At 38.8% G+C, this 20959-nt stretch overlaps 1 protein-coding gene across 2 annotated transcripts in view; it reads right to left on the bottom strand.

Moving 5' to 3' along the window:
* The window catches only part of LOC143025503 (ubiquitin-conjugating enzyme E2 L3), a 39124-nt gene extending 19431 nt beyond the window's left edge, over window positions 1–19693 (bottom strand). Inside the window, exons 1-4 of one of the 2 annotated variants that reach the window (XM_076185268.1) lie at window positions 19632–19693; window positions 9973–10068; window positions 4385–4513; window positions 3965–4022 (exon numbers count right to left, since the gene is read on the bottom strand). In XM_076185268.1, coding sequence (XP_076041383.1) covers window positions 3965–4022; window positions 4385–4513; window positions 9973–10068; window positions 19632–19658 — 310 coding nt within the window. In that variant the 5' untranslated portion in view covers window positions 19659–19693. Of the gene's footprint in view, window positions 1–3964; window positions 4023–4384; window positions 4514–9972; window positions 10069–11332; window positions 11372–19631 lie in introns of those variants that run through there. The other variant, XM_076185269.1, reaches the window with a different exon arrangement.
* Between the last annotated feature and the right edge of the window lie 1266 nt (window positions 19694–20959).

Genomic DNA, 20959 nt, shown 5'->3' with positions numbered 1-20959 from the left:
GGCAGTATTCTTTTCCCCCACCACAGAAAAAGAATACTCAGAGAAATGGTACAGGACAGCAACAAGGGGTTGGGGGACAGCATAACGGAGGGACAGTCGTAGTATAAAAGTGTCATCATTTCTCTATGAACAGAGTTTTCCTCCATCATAGATAAAATGATGTGTAGCTCTGGTCTGTAGGGGCGCCCCATATAGACCCTAAAGTATCAACTACATGCTACTATGCCACAATAACAAGCAGCCAATACCCTACTCCAAGAGTTTCATCAGAATCATCCATTTTTCTTCCACATAGAAATTTCCCCCAGCTTGCTTTAAGAATTTTTTTTTCTTAAGTTTCCAAAGTCCACCTGACTATACATCAGTCTTCCTTTTCTGTTTCTCATTTATCTTTATATATATTTCCTCCTATAGTTATAACTCGAATAGTATGTGGTCCCTTCACAATTGGTGTCTTGTATTCAATTTTGTCTACTATTTCAGGTTCTGACATAAATAAATAGTCTCGACAGTTCTTCATTATTTCTAAATCTAGTGTTTTCTATTACCCATTGTGCCATTGTATGGTCTATAGTCATGCTAAGTAATACATTTCCCCATTGATCCTCTCCACCTTTCACTGTCATCTCTCACCATTATATTTCTTTGCAATTAAAATCTCTAATGAGTACTGTGTTATTTCCATCCTTCAGCATCTAGTTTAATGAAAATCTCATATCATTTAATATTTTGGAATAATCCATCTCCAAGACCTCAGTTTTGGGGGCACATAAATCACCACAAACTTTCTGCTTTTCATGTTGCTATCTTCAACTCTTATTGTGATCATCTCTACCCTGTTCTCTCAAGTAACTTTTATCACATTTAAGTTTTTCTTAACCAGGAACATGACTACACATTGTTTCTCCTTACTTCTGAGCCAGTGATTATAATACATGTCCAACACTGGTTGGGCAAAAGTAAGGTGATGAGATGTACAAGGGGAGAGAGTGACAGTAGGCTGGAAGTGAGCATTAACCCCTTCCATACGGTGCCGCACACGTAGGTGTCATGGACTTAGATCTCGGTGGCAGCAGCCAATGCCAGCCGTACGACGTGTCGTAATAATACTCGCATCATAAAATATAGTCACCGCTTATATCAATCGTTCTCTCTTCACCCGTGAATTTTGATAACCATAGAAAATGCGATTACAAAAGAATTAGAAAGAATGTCATTATGGAGGGGCGACTACAATAAATATAATCAAGACGCCGATATGGCAGCCTCGCGAATACACTCGCTCCCCATGACGCCTACGTGTGCGGCACCGTATGGAAGGGGTTAAGGGTGAGAAACTGGAGGAAGTGGATAGTTTTAGATACTTGGGTGCGAATGTGACAGGAAAGGGAGGAGTGGGGGTGGAGGTAGAATGTAGATTGAGAGAAGCAAGTAAATGCCCTGGTGGATTAAAAAGTGTAATGAGAAATAGACATCTGGGAATGGATGCTAAGAGGAGGTTATATGAAGGAGTGATTGTGCCAACAGCAATGTACGGGGCAGAAACATGGAACATGAGAGAGGAAGAGAGAAGGAGTTTGAATGTGTTTGAGATGAGGTGTCTGAGAAGTATGATAGGGGTTACTAGGCTAGAGTGAGAAATGAGGAGGTGAGGAGGAGAACTGGGGTGGAAAGGGAGCTGGGAGATAGGGTTGATGAAAGAGAATTAGGATGGTTTGGACACATGGAAAGAATGAGTGAAGAAAGATTAGTAAAAGAAGTGTGGAAGACGGAGGTGGAAGGAGTGAATATGAGGGGGCGTCCTAGGATGAGATGGATGGATGGGGTGAAAGGGGCTTTACAAAAGAGAGGAATGTCTGTGGAGGAAGGACGGGAGAGGACAGAAGATAGGGATGAATGGAGAAGGGTTGCGTATAGATGAAGCTGTGATGCATGAGGGGGAGTGGGTGGGGGATGGGGGGTGAGGAAGTATGTATGAGAAAAAATTTGACGCAGCCCGAAGGGATTTCTCCCCGTCTTCTCCTTTGTGCATGAGGGGATGGAGAGGAAGGGTCGCCAAATTTATGAAGCGGCCTTGCTGTGGATGTGCTGTGTCTTGCGACACTGCTTCTGACCCAGGGCAGTGGACAGGATGCAGGGATGACCCGTCATCCAGGAGGTGCCAAGATAGGAGGGGAGGAGGAGGGTGGAGGGGAGTGGAATATATGGGAAATGAAATGGGTGGGAGTGATTTCTATGCCTTTTTCTTTTTGGCTAAGGGGGAAAAAGCCGTTGGTATATGTATGTATGTATGTAACACTGGTACTAGTGGACCCCTTTTGTCTCCACAATTCCCATTACATATGTTTTTGTTTCTGACAGGTAATTGTTTAATTCATTTAATCTTGAGATTAATCCATCTATGTTGGTATAAGCTAATTTTAATTTTATATTCCCTCCATCTCATTCTCTGAACCTTTCCTTCAGTCCTTCAGCTCCTTCATCGCATCTTGGGAATCATCTCAAATCTTCTTCTTTTCAAGGGTCTTTGAGTTTGGAGAAGAAAAAATTGGAAGGAGCAAGGTCAGGTGAGTATGGGGAAGAACAGTGATCGAGTGCTTGGCCAAAAACTCACGAGTTCTGAGGGCCGAATGGTCTGGAGCATTGTCATGCTGCAAAAACCAGTCACCACTCCACATTTCTGGCCTTTTGCGATGGATGGTGTCCCTCAAATGTTTCAGAACTTCAGTGCAGTAAGTCTCGTTCACTGTGGAGCCTTCGGGGAGGTACTCATGGTGAACAACACCCTTAGCATCAAAGAAAGCTGTCAGCATCACCTTGACCTTGGATCGAACTTGGCAAGCTTTTTTGGGTCTGGGGGATGTTTCACTCATCCACTACGACAATTGGGCTTTCGTTTCCATGTCAAAACCATAAACCCATGACTCATCATCTGTTATGATCCTGGACAAGAAGTTTTCATCTTCTGAACAATCAAGCTGTTCCTGACAAACCTGGATGCAATGAGCTTTTTATTCATCCATCAGCAGGCATGGCACAAATTTCGCAGCAATGCAGTGCATCTTCAATCTTTTTGTCAAAATCTCGTAATAAGATCCAACTGATATCCCACACTCTTCAGGAAGCTCCCTGACAGTCAGACGTCGATTTGCCCACACCAGGGTGTTGATTTTGTAAACATGTGGGTCGTCAGTTGACGTGAAAGGATGTCCAGGATGCTTATCATCTTCAATTGACTGTCGACCATCCTTAAAACACTCATGCTACTTGAAACATGCCATACACTTCATAGCAACATCACTGTAAGCAGATTTTCCAAGTTTAACACAAAATTTCACAGCAAATTGTTGCTCCTTCATGCCATTGATTCTGAAATCTGCCAAACGAAAAAAATCACACTTCACTAAAAACTACGTAGCTAATACACAAATAAAGATATCTGCAATTGGGAAATGGCCTTGTAATCAGCTGATCTATGTGAACCTAGTGACACCAAGCGAATTCCCCTGGAACCAACTGGAGCAGCGCAATTCAAACAGTTTGTATATATTTTTTTACAGACCTCATATGGATGATGCTGTGAAGCATAGAAGGGAGTGGGTGGGGGATGGGGGTGAGGGAGTGTGTGTGAATGATATTTGATGCAGCCCAAAGGGATTTCTCCCAATCTTCTTTTTTTTCTGCACGAGGGGATAGAAAGGGGGGGTTGCTGATTAAATGAAATGGCCTTGCTGTAGATGTGCTGGGTCTTGCTACATTGCTTCTGACAGGGATGCAGGGATGACCCATCATCCAAGAGGAGCCAAGATAAGAGGGAGGGAGAGGGGTGAATAGGAGTGGAGTATGTGGGGATGAAAAGGGTGGGAGTGGAGTCTGTTTTTGATTACCTCCCTTGTAAGGGGGAAAAAACATTTGTATATATATATATGTATAATTAGGGACAGAATAGGTACCTAGTACTAACCTTGATCTGTCTTAGTGGCTGGCTTCCAATTCTCTGCACTAATAATTGGGAGGCAAACCTGTAAAAAAAAAAAATATTATTAGTTTGGTTACTATCACACACACCAATGACAGGTACCTGCAAGTAATGATCCAGTAAGGCCAATGTTCCTTGACACAAACACACACATATGTACCTTGTCTTAATGTACTGTAAATGTACTTTCATCCAGGGAGTATGGTATTTGAATGGACTTACTGCAGTGCATGAGGAAGCATGAAGATCCAGGTAGTATAATGATGTCTGTGTCTACAATTACTGAGCTCCAACAAGAAAATATCATGCCTAGACCTTTCACAGAGCATGTAACAGCTGAATAAAAAGTATTCTTATCTGATATATAGAATGACGATCAAAGCATAAGCCTTCTTTATATCTCACCTGTCCTTTTTCATCAATATTTGGATGATAGATCTTAGTCTTGAAACTGATCTTTGGAGGTTTGAAAGGGTATTCTGCTGGGAAAATCACCTCTATGCGAAATGCGCCTTTGTTGTAGGGAGGATTCTCCTGCAAAATGAAACAAATTATTAAAATAACATGTAAGAGAGCATAACCATTCTAAATGATGAACCTGAATTTCACTCATCCAATTCCTCTGTAACATACCTAAACCAATAAATAAGTGAATTAATGAATAGGTGCATTGACATGATGGGATCAAGAACCTGGGTTTATGATGACGTGCTTTGACTGGTGGACATTGGTGGGATCCCATGCGAGTTATTTCTCCTTTATCCACACAATTTGGAACCACCATGGGAAGGTGCACACCACATCTGAACAATTAAGTAACAAAATAAAACCTTAAGTAAAAGAACTGGCAGCTCCAAAACAACTCAAATAGTACATCTACACTCGGAAACCAAAATACTCCCTGCAGCAAAACACATGAAAATTACAGACAACCAAATCTTTAATAGTCTTTGAACTAACTTATCCTTTACACACTACAAAATATAACAAAATAATTCCAGCAGCATTCTACACAAAAATCTACAATCTATCTGCAAGTGTTAGTTATGGCACCAGACAGGTTCTCTGCACAAACACTGAGAAAAATTCTACAAGGAAGAAACACAAGTGGAAGAAAAATGGATGATTCTTATGAAAATCTACAAAGAAGGAGAGGATAAATATGTCCCATAGCAAAAACAGGAAAAGGTGTATATTAAGTGCTGGTTTAACAGGTATATCAATGCGAAAGACAGGATAAAGCTTGGAAAAGATGGAGAAAAGACAAAAAACCTAGAAAGTTGCAAATATATATTAATTGGAAACCACAAGAGGGATACAAGGTAAACCAATGAAATGGATGGAGGACTTTTTGCATGGAAGAAAAATGAGGGTAGTGCTCAGAGATGAGAGTTCTACTTGGGAACAGGTAATTATTGGAGTTCCAAAAGGATTAGTATTGGCTCCAATAATGTTTGCTATATATGTGAATGACATGGACGAAGGTGTGGAATATTACATGAACTTCTTTGCAGATCATGCAAAATTGTTAAAGAAAGTGAGTACTGAAATGGATTGTGACTTGCTACAAAGAGATCTGAACAGGGTATGCAAATGGAGTCAAAGTGGGAAGTGAAGTTTAGCATTAAAAAATGTAGCATAATGAAATTTGGAGGAAAGAAAAGAAGAGAGAAAAAAAAATCAAGACAATATGAAGTTGGTGAAAAGGAAATAACAAAAGTGGGATCTGAAAAAGACCTGGGAGTGATCATCACAAAAGATATGTCCCCTGACAAACATATAAACAAAATTGTCAGCAAACCTATAACTTGCTAAGATCAATAAATGTGGCTTTTACTTACTTGGATGAAGAAATGGTAAATAAAATACTAGCCACACTGATAAGGCCTAAACTGGAGTATGCAGCGACACTATGGTCACCCAATACTAAAAAGAATACAGGTAGTTCTCGTCATATGCGGGGGTTCCGTTCCGCGGACCCCCCGCATATAACGAATTCGCATATATCGAACTATTGAACCTATGGGAAAAAGGGGGATACGTTCTCAACTCGGATTGATATATTTTTTTTTTTACATATTTTATTTTGGCAAAGGGCTTACATACTGCATCTCATATATGTTTACATACATTTTAGCACAAGGCAATGGATTAGGGGCTGACATGTAAGTATTAACCTCGGGAAAAGACGCTACCGTAAACATCACTTATTTCGCCAAGCGTATTTTCTTCAGCTGTTTGAAAAATCAGTCTGTTTACAATTCACATTTCAGACTGCTTGCTACTCTTAAACTGACTGTTGATGTGCTCTGGAGATACACAGGCAGGCTTACTGCTTAGAGTTTACCCAGTGCGGAGAATAAACGATAATTCTTGCAGAGTGAAAATTGACTAAATTAATTGGGGCAGTAATAAGTATCAAAAATTAATTTGTTTGCGAAAAAAAAAATTAATTTGTGTATCAAAAAAGCTTAATTACCTGCAGAAAGACAATGGTTTGGCCTGTGAAACAGGAAGGATGCCTAAGACGATGCCGTCTGTACAGCTGCCGGTGTTGTTGTTGTGATAACACAGCAGTGATGCCAGCTCTACCTAGCTGATGCAGCCAGTGTTACCACACGGCTTTATGCGCACCAACTTCAAATATATAATAGATATTTTGAAAAAAATAATCGGCCGCGACTATTTTTTTTTTTTAGTCAAATCGCATATCTTCGAATATATCCCCGCATATATCGAAAAGTGGTGCAAATTCTTGAATCGCATATATCGAGAACTACCTGTATATGGAAAACGAGAGAATCCAGAGAGCAACTACGAAGATGGCCCCAACACTATAAAAAATGTCATGTGAAGATTGTCAAAACTAGAACTACCGACCCTGGAACAAAGAAGAGAAAGAGGTGAGGTGACTTGTTGACCATCTACAGAATTATGAGAGGTGTGATGGTCCTTGATAGACTTACTAAATTGGGATAAGAGAAACACAAGAGGACATGGAAGGAAACTCAAAAAGGACAGTTATTGAAGACAAAAAAGAGCTTTCTCCACAGAGTGGTGGATGTATGGAACTTACTAGACAAAACAATAGCGTGTGCAAAAACAATACAAGAATTTAAGAGCAAATTATGTATGGTGAGGTAGTGAGATGGGACATCACGAGCATAGCTCCCCTTCCTGTAAGATACAACTAGGTAAATACACACACACACATGTATGTATGTATGTATATATATATGGCTATACTAACATGTTTGCAGATAATACAGATCATGAGAATAAAAGATGAACACAATACATAAGAATGAAGTCACAAGTTTGCAGATAACACAGATCATAAGAATAAAAGATGAAGACAATACATCAGAATGAAGTCAAAAGTAAGATGAATTATGATGAGGAGAGAAAAAAAACAAAAAAAACACAAATACAACTAATAAATAAAATACTGTAGATGGGTAAAAGTTTGAAATGCCTATAACTAGGGACTATCTGGGTCATCCACAGGATGTGTGTGTGTGATTCACCTTGGTCTTTGGATCACGTGCTGGACTCGTGATCGACAGTTATTTCCCTCCTGGAAGAGAGCTCGGAGCTCGTATGACCAATCAATGTGTAATGCTGTGACCTTACATGCACACCCCCTCCCCCAACTCCCCACCCACGAGAGTTGGAGTAACGACTCGAAGTGCAGCGATACTGAAATTACTTCAGCCCTGGGCAGGATTCAAACCTGGACTGCTGTAGTGACAGTTGGGGACTCTACCAACTGTGCCACCGAGTCATGCATGTATGTGTGTGTGTGGCAAAAATTAAATATATGGTTAATGGTGTAAGGTCAAGATACACACTTTAAACTGGCCACATAGGTATATATTTACATTATCTGCACGAGTTACATTTTGGCTTTCATCAATTATACGCTGATATCCTATAACTTAAAAGATTACAGTAACAAAATTAAACATGATGACCAGCAAAGTTTCAAACATTCCTGGATCTTTAGGGTGGGGACAACTGCACCCCCCTTGCCCTTCCCTCCAGACACCCATTCCTACATGTTTTGAAAATGTTTAAAACACTGATAGTACTGGAAGTACTCATACATGTTTAATTTTAATGACCAGTTGCCTTTTCATTCTGGTCACTGGTTGAGTATCAAGAAGCCCATTGCAAAACTGTTTGGGAATGGTGTTACAAGGTAGCAATAGGAATTATTGCATATCAACATTTGGGCACAATTTACAATCGATATATTGCAAATGATGCCAAGCAATGTGCCACTTGACCTTATATCATAATCTAAAAAAAAAAAAAAAATTACAATAGTCTATGACTCTATCAACTGTAACTGCAACTTTGATAGCAAACCACTCTAGTTATAGCTTTTTTTAATAACCCCATTATCACCTTTTGCTCCCCTCCTATGCTCCACAACCCTTCCTCCCACGAGCTACCTATCATCTGGGTCAACAACTACAATATCCTGAACTTGATGCTTGGAGATACACTACACCGGAAACCTCCCAACTGCACCAGCAGAAGCTGAGTCGGCGTGTTCCCATATCGCTCCCCCAGACACGCGAAGACGACTTCCACATTGAAATTCAGAACAAATTATTGCTGTATTTAAACATTCAACCTGCATGATCACGATACGGCCATTAAACAAATATTTATTTATCATCTATTTACCATGGGGTTTCCCCCCTAAAAAGAATGGTAGCCTAGTCGAAAGGTAAGTACCCACTTCCACCCATTACATCTTGTCTATGAAGCATAAATATACACACACATATCAATCGTTTACAGGTATAGTACATTACAATTCTCGCACGTAACCATCAGTTGTTCGTGGATGATGCTCGAAATGTCTTTCTCACGCCTTTTCTTTCTCCGCCCCCCCCCCACCTTTCCCTCCTTGAGAAATGCCATGTTAAATCACATTTCCATAAATGTCACTCCACTGTAGTTGTTAAAAATGCAATGGGCCCATGAGCTTTAAACTTGAGCTATGTTTACTCAACAATACTTCTTTCACATATATGGCTTTCATTGGTGCTGGATCGACTTACACCGCTTCATATTGAGCAGATTCCCAAACCTGTGAATTTAAATGACTACAAGATGACTTCGCGTAAAGAATTCTAGACTTCCCTGAGAATATTTTAAAAATATGTCTTAACATTAGTACAAGCTTAGCTTCTCTAGTTCGTCATTCAGATTTTCAATATATGATGCACAGGTAAATTTAACACCTGGAGATTCGAAAAACAAAAGATTGTAAACGATGTCGTTTCTGCTCGAACACAAGTTAACGAGAATTGACCCAATGTGAAGTAGCGTTTAATCCGTGCAACTGATTTGAAATCAGTTACCTATTATGTATGCTTTTGAAAATTAATAATAATAGAATTAAACAATTCCCATAATGCATGATCTAAACTTGAACATTTCACATCGAAATCTTATAAAACTACATTTATAAAATAAAATATTAATACTAAATAAATAAAATAAATCAGTAAATGCAACTCCTCGGAAGCCAACCGGGACTCAGACTACTTGCTAAACAATACTGGTTCATTTTTCTTAGTTTGGTTAGTTTAGCCGTACAGCTGTGTGGCGGGCAAGTTTGCGCTATTCCCACTCGATGCTACAACTATTACTGATAACAAATGATAGTAATAATAATAATAAGCGCAAGAAGTTCCAAGAATATGCCTGGATTGGTTACACGACGTTTAGATAGGCTGAGCCGAGTTAGGAGAAGCTGGAATGAGTTTTGATCAGTGGGAGGGAAGGTGTGATAGCTGAAGCTAACGTCTTTGCCCCGGTTAAAAGACTGTATCAACTCCAGATGACTGATGAGAGGTACTGACATGTTGAATGATTGGGTACGAGATGCTGGTTGGATTTTGATAAACTTGAGTAAGGCAAGAAAATTTATTTTTACACATAGGAGTTCCGAAAATGATGTCGTTCGTACGTACCGGGACGATGACGCCCTGCCACGTCAGTATGTTGCTTTGGTCCACCTGGATGTCTCTGAAAGACTTTATTCCCGACTTGCGGATGTCAGCAAGTTCCTGGAAAGAAAAGGGGAAATAGTCAACTTGGTTACATATGTCGATCTAGTCGTGTCATTGTGATACAACTATGTGGGGAGGATGAGGAAGTGGAAGGATACAATAATGGAGATGAAGCTGGACGACTGTGAGAATGGTAGGCCAAAGGAAATGAAGAGAAAATGATGTGAAGGGGGGGGCATGGGAAAGAAAAGGGAAAGCGGGGGGGGGGGAGATGCAAAATTTTGTCAGAAATAATTCATTTCCATCCTTGAAAAACACTGCACCAAAATGGTAGTCAATGAGGTGGTAGATAAAAAAAAAGTGCCTGAACAGAAGTATAATGGAAGTTAATTATCGACATTCTTTCTTTTTTGGGGTAAGATTTGTCTCCAGTCATATAAGAATGTTGAATAACTGGTCCACTGGAACGTAATCAAAGTCCTAATAGTGCTGACCGCAGTTGCAGTCAATACCCATTCGGGCGGTGGAGTTGGAAAGGGGGTGGAGGAGAGGGAAAAAAGAAGGGAAATGGGAGTGGAAAAGGTAGGAAGAGAGGAGGGGCGCAAATGAGGGGAAAATGGAAGGGGAGGAAAGGGATAATGAATGAGAAAGAGCAAGGGAAAAATGGAGAAAGAGGGTTTTTTTTTTGGGGGGGGGAATGTGGGAAAAGGAGGAAGGGCATGATGAGGAAAGGGAAAAACGCTTACAAGTACAGTAGGGGGGAAGACGGATAATGGGATTGTTATTAAAGGCACATATCAACCTCTAACAAATCTGAACTAACATCATGATAACGTTAATAAAAAGGATTTAGAAAAAGACACGTCACTAAGACGATGGCTGCCCAACGTACAAAAGTTTGCTTTGGTTGTGTTCGATTGTGTAACGCTAAGTATTGCGTTCACCCGCCAGCATAAACATGATTCAATATCTCATTCTTTAACTTTCCGGACACAATATTTCTGATGTGAAAAAATTATACAAAGAAACAAATGCATCAATATAATACAAAAGCACCTTTACGTTTTCGTCAGTTTGTTTTGGTTGAATTTTGCAGTGTCACGATGATAATAGGCGACCGCTCTGGAGCAAATGCCGGACGCCTTTCATAATTTTAGACACATTATTACTACACTCACACACACACATATATATATATAAAACAATACATAGGCCTACGCAAGAACGCACACTGAGGGAAAGAAGGGCGATTTAAAGAAATCGTATGAATCCATTCAGACTAAATGTCTAAAGTATATGAAAAATATGGGTGCTTAAATACCTGGAATAGCTTAGAAGGCGACATAGCCCAGTCTGGAACAATACATGCATTTAAAGTATGACAACTGGAGAATAGAGAAACGCTCAAATAGAAACTATATTAATTTTGAACACAAGGTCTCATGAGCGTTGTTCTTTTACGGTATACTACAATTAGGTAACCACACACAAAGATAACAAAACAAACACTACAAGACTTCATCAAATTTCCTACTTTGCCAATCACCCCATACATGAACCCTGCAGAGAATTTCCTCTCATGTCGAGCAAGAACCACACAAGCATGACTGTTCAAGCCACCATTCAGCTTTAAAACAATACCGACACAGAATAGGCCTGTCTACTGAAGTAAACTGCCCTAGATCCAATCACCACACAGAAGATATCCAACATCTCTTTCTTGAGATATTTCTCGGCCAATCTGATGGCTGTTGCTGATGACCTGGGAGCCATGTATGTTATGTGAGAGACCTGGGGCAACAGATTTACTGATAATGCACATTCCAAAGACTTTAGTGTTTGGAACTAGTAAATGAGAGAGGAGTGAAGTAGGAAGTAAGCCAGTTGTTTGCTGATAACACTGCACTTGTAGCTCAGTTGGAAGACAGACTAGTTTGTGTCAGGAGGAAGCAAATGTGAACAAAAGTGAGGAGTGAGGGTGGCAGTGGATTGTGGATCGACAAGGTTAAAGGGTGAAGGGTTGGAGAGTAGAGAGCTTGAAATATTTGAGGTCAAATGTAGCAGGGAATGGAGGTGTGAATCAGATTAAGGGAAGTAAGTAAATGTCTGGTGAAATGCAAGTCTCATGAGAAATTGGTATCTGGAGGTGAGTGCATAGAGAAAATTGTACAAGGAAGTGAGTATGCCTTTGGCACTATACAGATCTGAGACTTGGAATCTGAAAGACACAAGAAGGAAGAGCCTAAATGTGTTTAAGATGAAGTGTTTCAGAACTATTGTGGGGTTAAGAGGACAAACAGAGAGATAGGTGTGGAGGCGAGTTGGAGAGTGGGGATTGAAAGAGAGCTGGTAGACTGGGTTACTCAAAGAATGCCTAGATGGTTTGGGTGCATGGAAGAATGAGTGGGAAAAAAAGGGGGATTGTAGAAAATTGAAGTGTATAAAAGGAAGTTGAAGCAAAGACCAAGAATGAGGTGGATGGATAGGGTAAAGGATCATTAGACATAAGGGGATTGTCAAGCAAGGTAAAGACAGAATACAAAAGATAGGTGTGAATGAAGCACTGTAAATGATGATGAAATGGCAGTGTACAAGAGAACTTGTCTGCTCTGTACATTTTTCAAGTGGAAACAGAGGGGAGGGATACTAATAATGCTGGACAAAAGTGATGGCCGGGTGGGAGGACAAGAATTTTGCCCATTTTATATCCATGTCCATAGGAGATAGTATTGAATTCAGACAAGTGATAGCCAGGCGTGTGTAGTGTAGGATAGTCTGAGTCACGTGGCAGAACAAATGGCAGTTAGTGTGCATCTAGTTGTTGTGGGAAGAGGATTGCTGTGATGAGTGCTCATAGAATTTTCTCTCTAATGTGTCACATTTTTACCACTCCAGGCTCTAATATGACCTCTAGGAGGGAATATTCATGTGAGGCACTTCCCAGATAATTGCTTTAAAGGAATCTGGCCTGCAAACCAAGCAAATAGTGCAGCAAATTGGTGCCAGTGACAGAACAGTGCACTGGTGGGTTGCCAGATTTTATGAGGAGGGAGGGAACAATCTGCCATCTTCGAAACCAGGTCTGGTACGCCTAAGAAGACTTTGGGTCGGGCCCACAATATTTTGAAATGTACTTTGGAGTCTACTCCAAGAACCACAGCCAGGAAAATCAAGCAGGACAACCCAGATCTGTTTGGTGGTGTGTCTGTGAGGACAGTATGCTGCCACATCAAGGACTTGAATTACATGAGGTGCTGCCCTGTGAAGAAACCCATCCTGAAGAAATCCAACATGGCCAAGAGGGTCGATTTCGCCAAAAAATATCGAGATTGGAGTCAGGATGACTGGAGGTGCTGTGGAGTGACGAAAGTAACTTTACTATTGTGGATGGGCAGAGCAGCAATGTGTACCGTTGGGGGAGTGACCCACTAACCCATGCTACACACAGGGTACCGTTAAGTTCCTGGGCTGGCTTATGTTTTGGGGTGTTTTTAGTGGATTTGGCAAGAGTGAATTAATGCTGGTGTCTAAGCAATCAGGTGAAAGTGTAATAAGTTTTCATATCTTGAATTATTGTGCAATCACCTATCTGATGCTACGGAAAAATGCCAGGTTGAAAATTTTCAGCAAAATGGTGCAACCTATCACACGGGTAAGACTGTGACAGAGTGGTTGTATGATTGTTGTGTTGAACATGTTAAAGATTGGCCTGGACAAAGCCCAGATCTTAACCCGGTTGAGAACCTTAGGGCCCTAGTAAAAACCGATTTGCAAGGAAAGGATGTGTCCACTTATGAGAAATTAGAAAAAGAGGCGAGAGCTAGTTGGGATAGAATATCTTTGGATACATGTTGAAAATTAGCCTGTTCCCTGCCTGAGCGTCTCCAGAAGGTACTCTTTAGGAAAGGAAGAGCAACTGATTGTTAAATGTGAATAAAATTTGACTCTGACGACTGTGCTTCCTCGCGACAGGTGCCTGGCCATCACTTTAGTCCAGTACTGTATAATGAAATGTGATAAATCAATTTCAGCTGTTCAGCCCTGCTGTGGGAGTAATGTCTTTCAGCACAGCCTGTGACCCAAGACAATGTAGCAGGGGACAGAGATAACTTTTCATCCAAGAGAAGCCAAGATGGTAGGGAGGACTTTTTTTTTTTTTCTTTTTTTGGTGGGTGTGAAAGTAGTGTGGGTGCATGCTTTGACTTGGCCACTCCCTATTATAAGAGGAAAAAGGCCTTTTGGTAAATGTGAATGTATGAAATCTGCACTATGGTTATTGTTATGGACCATAGTTACTTGCACTTCTAACCTTGTGTACAATCTTGCATTGTCATCATGCATTAGCTTGTACTTCATTGGTAAAGTTGTAGAAAATGATAGAGGTATTGGTGTTTTGTTGGCCAGGATTTGGCGATTTGCACTGAAGGTGAAGAGCATACATGAAAAGGTATACAGCTGTGATTGAAACTGTCACTTTTGCCCTATGCAATTTGGGGACTGTTGAGGCAGGTAACAGTCACTCCTGGGAATGGGAGAGAAGTGCTGGATTCAAGCTGGCAACTAGGAGTATGCAAGACCCATACACATATTCACATAGAGTTTCAGTTATGACCAGTTTTACATTTTTCTTTTCTTCTTAAGAGATCTATTTTTCCTAAAGAAGTGGCATTTTGAAATTGAAACATATTGTTTGTGCTGGAAACAACAATAGTGTTACTTATTTTTCAAAATTGCAAAACTGATGCATCCATCATGAGCATGCCAATTTTTGTTACATTCACCAATTCTAGCCCCTAACCAAAGAGGGGGAAGCAAGGACAACCACTTTAATCATTCCTCTCAATGAGATATGTTCAAAGTTTGTTAAGACTAGGTGAGGTTCATCATATTTTTTAACCACACAAAGGATGACAAACATGTCAAATGTTCTCACTTTATTGAACTATTCCTTCTGAAGTGAAACAATTACACTGGGAAAAGAGAAAAATTTGGGAGCATAGCTAAAAGACAAACTGTTATCTGATAAACATATAAGTAAGACTGTGGGAGAGATCTAGATTGCTGCAGAACAAGGGGGGCTTTTCATTACATGGATGAAAAGATAAAGTATCATGCAAGATTGTTACCCACCCAAGAATGAAATATACATTAGTGATATGGTCCTTGTGCAAAATTGGAGATATATGTAAGATTAAGAAAATACAAGTCATTCCAAACTTGGCACATTAAGCCATACAAGGTGAAATTAAAATCATTAGACCCACCAGCGTTTAAGGATCATGGAGAAAAAGGTGACTTGGATGTGGTGGTCATGTCACTTAAAAGATGGACAAATTTGACTGATCTCTTGCTTAGGGATGAAAAGGTTTCACAAGGTCATGAATTGAAAAAGACATATCTAGAGTTCTACAGAAGTAGTGGTCCATACAGATTAATAAAAAAAAAAAAATCTTTTAACAGCCCTAGCAACTATATATGAATCTAAATCTAGCTTATGATAAATGGAGAATACAGTGATCTATCCTAAGTTGGAATCATAACCCATCAAGGTATGACAGTTTCAGAGTAAAAAACAGACCCTACGGGCATTGCTCCTTTCCTATGCTACAATTAGGATAACTAAGTAAAACAGTATACCGGAAAGGAGGGGGAGCAGAGAAGAGACAATGGGGTCAAGTAACAATTTGGGCGTCAAATTGTCCTAAATGGATTTTGATAATTCATCATGTATGTAAATTGAGGATTACGAATCATTACTGATCATATGACAAACTCTGCCTTACACTGCTACTGAGGGCCTTTGAGAGATGAATGAAACAGTAATATCCAGAATAAAATGAAAAGTAACATTGGTGTAGCCATTTGGTTCACATTTGCGAGTTTACATGTGCCTTCTCTTGTTACTTACTATATACACGATACAAAACTATAAAATCAAATGGGTAACTACAGTAACTAGTATCAGTAACTTGGTACACATATACATACACCTTACATACCAAAAGGCACCTTTTCCTTTATGATGGGAGCTGACTAGTGAAAACAAACCACTGTCCCACATCCACCCAGAAACCAATTCACTGTCCTTCCCATTTTAGCTCCTCATTGATGAATGATCATCTCTATCCCCTGTTTGGATCAAAGACAATGCAGCAAGACTCGGCAACTTCACTACAGGGATCAATAGCCAGAACTGGTTTAACCCTATTGCTTCATTACATGACCCCACCCCCTCATCCGCTCAAGAAATACAAAGCACACAAGACAAAATCTGTCCAGGTCATAACGTTTCCTCATCCATTTACAACCACTCTCCTCTCACACCTATCTAATATTGCCCTCATCCCTCCTTGCTCGACAGACTTTCCCCTTTTACCCATGGCCCTCTTTATCCTATTCATCCATCCCAGTCTTGGTCTCCTTAAGTTCACACCTCTGCCTTCCACACTTATTTTACTATTTCTTCACTCATTCTTTCCATTTGCCCAAACCATCCCAATATTCTTTGATAACCCAATCTGCCAACACTTCCACATTTCTCACTCTATCCAAAAGGTCTCCTGTCAGCATGCTCTTTCTTTGTAATAACTCTCACCATACTTCTTAAACAATTCATCTCTTCCTTTCTATCTCCCTTAAATTCCAATTGTCTGCCCCATATACTGTTGTGGGCACAATCACCCCTTTGTGGTCTTCTCTTTGCATATAGCCCCAGATACATCTTTCTCACGACAATCTTCATTCCCTATAGATGCTTACTGGCTTCCCTTACTCTAATTTGTCTTCACTCCTCCATTTCCTGATAACTGCAACCCTAAATACTTAAAGCTCTTCACTTCTTCCATCATCTCTCCTTTAAAACTTGCCTCCAACTCACTGTCACTCTCTCCCCTATACATCTCTGAATATCTTGTTTTACTATCACATCTCCCACTATTCTCTTTATGTAGGCGTGTATATTCTAATTCTTCCCATACAAAAATTGTCACAAACAAGCTGTTTTTGAGGTATTAATTTGAATTACATGATTACCTGAATGGAATGGCTTTGTGTCAGACATCTCATTATTTTGCAGGCTCACATGAATTTCAACAACCCCACCCAACTCCCCCCACTACAAGCTGATTGGATGATAGCACCTGACAGCCTGTCAAAGTTGACATTTCTTTTGATTAAACCAATTCCACTTGAAATGCCTCTTCCATTTCAGTCAATCACATTTGTACTATTCTAAGCCGTGACATTCTGACAGCATGATGTGAGTGGGAAAAGGAAACACAGGAGTCTTAATCTGAAATTTATTCCTGACTAGTTCCTTTGAAAAGGCTTCCCTGCAACACTAGTAGAGAATAAACTCAGACTAAGACTCCAGTGCACTCACATTGTGCATTCATAGGCACATTTTAATTAAAGCATTTATTACCTCTACAACAGTATTGGAGTTTGAAATAGCCTTCATGGAGGACCTAAAGATCAATACACATTTGTGCAATCATCATGTATGCCTGGTTATTGCACAAGCAATATATATATATATATACACATATATACATTTTAAACCTAGAAATTGCTCATATTTATGACCTTTTGGTTGACTAAGGAATATAGCAACAATAAATTTTAGAGCTGAAATTCTCACCAAAAACTATTGCCAATTGGCACAGGTATTTGGAGACGAGACTGAAGGTCTCATAATGACTGTTAAAATGGTAAGATGTTATCTGTTGTATTGACCTTGGCTACATAGCTCCACCCCCGACTGGGTGTGTATAGTAGATGGGAAGAAGTCCTAGCAAAGTACCAATAACACACATCCCAGATTCAATTTGATTAAGTTAGGTTAGATCAGATCTGAAGAAATCTGACATTTGTTTATATTGGGAAATAATTTTGTTCATCACCAATACCCAAAATCCGGTTTCTCAAAAACAAAGTGGTCTCCTAGTTTGTTGGAGTAAGGGGGGGGGGAGGCATGAATATAAAACAAGACTTATGATGGAACAATGTCAAATTCATCTAAAACACCAGCATAAGTATATAAATTAATCCAAAAAGGAGAGTATAAAAAAAGCTTTGATAAAAATAAATCAATATTTTTGACTTCGATTATAATTTCCTCTTATACAAACTGATGCACCAATCTAGAATGCTGGGCATTGTTTAAGTATACTCTTACCATGATCTCTTGTAAATGTGGTCTCTGACTGGAAACACATATAAATGAAGCTTCAAATGATCTGTATAACACTCAATTAATCAATCAATAAATCCATTACCCCAGTTCCTTCTTACAGGAGACCCATAGCTCTCAGGTAACCAGCAATGGTCACTTAAGGAAGAAATGTTGTGTTGTTGTCTGGGAACAACTAATGTGGGGCAGTGTATGAGGTGGTGTTGAGTATCCTGTGTGTGCTGGTGGCATTGTTAATAAAAATGATCAAATCAAATGTAAAAAAATAAAAAAAAATAAAAAAATAAAAAAATCAAAGCAATAATTAAAGATCACTTCACCAGAAAACGGTATTGCTTTTTTTTAGGTCATCGATGTCATATACTACAACATTTTGACAAGATTTTATCATAAAGAACATAGCTACAGTACATATACTTTTACTAAATCCGAGTACAAATCCTCCTAGATATAGAAACTGTGAAGCACATGTTCTTATATAATGGTTTCAACAAAGGCACATAACTTGCAAACTATACGACACTAATGAAATCCCACCCAGTTTTGTACACCGCAATACCATAACAGTACAAACTACATTACATACCATACTAATTTAACATGGTATATTATATATAAGCATAATGATGGTTGCACTTAATACAATTCTTTGTAAATTTTGCCTAATACACCAGCATGTCTGATAAAATGTAATCTATACATCTATCCTATCTAGATTTCTTCCTAGTGCCAATTAAATAAAAAGGAATTTCAGAATAACATATCATGCAACTGTCTATAAACACATGACAACAGTCAACAGATCCAATTGCAAATGACACACAGGAAATCCCAAGGTTTGGTGGTTCATACTATTTTTTATGTGCAAAGTTAAAGTACAAGTTGAACTCAATTTTAATACTGATTATTTACATACCAACACCAAAAATTCATGGGAGTAACTGAGTAGGTAATTTCAAAAGTTCTTCGAATACAAACTTTGACCTCAAACTGACTTTGATTAGTTTATTTTCAGTAAATTATGCAACGAATCTAATTACACCTGAGATAACGAGAAGGGCGTACGTATATTTGTAAAATAATGCACCAAATCCTTAGTTGTCAGTGTAGCAACCAAATTACCTCTGAAATGGTTATAATCTACTATACAGCCACATAACAATATCACTATTTCAATGTGACAAAAAAATCGCTTGGTGATCGTACGTGTTCGTTATGCGAGGAAATATTAATGGTTTCGTGTATTATCACAATATACCGACAAATCACGGAAAGGGGCGATTAGTTGTTGTAAACCCCCAAAACTACAATTTACCTCCATGTATACGGACATATATCTACAATATGAGACAACTTATTACCTTATGTGCAAAATCATTATTGAAAATGCGTACTTTAGGCACGAAATGTAATATTATGTGAGACTTACTTTCTGAAGCCGCCTTGTCGCCGCCATGTTTGTATCTGACCTGACCAGGCTGGCAATACTGCTATATCTGAAAACGCGGCAAGTTTGAATACCTTATAAACATATGTATATGGTGTATTTCTACATCTACTTCATCTTAATTTTTAGAAAGTATTAGAACAACTGATAAATAATTCAGTTGCCAAGATATACACACGATATGTGTAAACAGAAACTATTTGGGTTGGAAGACAGTTCAATTAATACAATTAATAGTTACCAATAACAAACCATATAATTAATAAACTATTATGTAATAAGATTGAATATGATGATAATCAAAATCCAATTCAATAAGATATATTGTGATAGTAATAGAAAACCTAGTAATCATAGAAAACGACTATGCCAGGAATAGCTATATTTTTTTAAACGGCCATTTAAAATGCTAAAATTCAAAGGTATATTTAGGATTGTTATGTTTATTCGCGAGCAATGACTGATATAATGTGTATATATATATATAAACAACACGGACCTTGACTTGGTAATAATCGGTGTTTTATTACTTTCAATTATTTACTATTACATCAGCCAAGTATCGAAAGCTTGACTGACAGGAGGCAGAAAGTTTGAAATGTGTGACACAATATTACGTAACATGCTCACAGCTGACTTAAAAGACCCAGCAGAGATTGGAAATTTCATAAGAAAACTAAAACCTTGGTTCTAGTCTAGTATCACGTAAACACATTTTCACTCTTTTCTGCATTTGAAAGGTCTATTTTTAATCTTTGGTTAAGGTAGGTTTAGTGATATTGGACAACGCAAGTTACATCAAATATCTTTGTTTGCGTTATTCTGTAATTTTACCAAAAACTTTTATATTTGAGAGCTGCTACTTTATCTTTAAATTTAGTCAATATTTGTGGCAAACTATGACATGTATTAAAGTATTATACCTTATAAGCATATTTGTATACTTTTGTTATCTATTATTTGAAGGGACCTCAGTGTAAATAAGCCTTATTATCGTGCTTTGTTTAGTTATCCCTATCATATTAAAACATTTTTACATGTGACTCAGTTTATATTCAAATAATTTGTTGAACGCTTCATTTGTATTGGTATTGTCTTGATTTATTTGCACAATTATTCTATACTGCAATACTAAATCATGAAAAATACATGCACATACCCCCCCTTACTAGAGTGGTAGCTCCCCCCCCAAAAAAAAAATACATACATACATATACCAAGGCTTTTCCCCCTTACAAGGGAGGTAGCCAAAAAGAAAAAGACATTAAACTATTCCCACCCATTCCATCCCTATATACACTCTACCCCCC

The sequence above is a fragment of the Oratosquilla oratoria genome, chromosome 5 (genome assembly GCF_046742065.1).
Source record: "Oratosquilla oratoria isolate Oo_2021 chromosome 5, ASM4674206v1, whole genome shotgun sequence".
NCBI lineage: Eukaryota > Metazoa > Arthropoda > Malacostraca > Stomatopoda > Squillidae > Oratosquilla > Oratosquilla oratoria.
The sequence above is the reverse complement of the archived record's forward strand: the minus strand, read 5'-3'. Positions and strand labels throughout refer to the sequence as shown.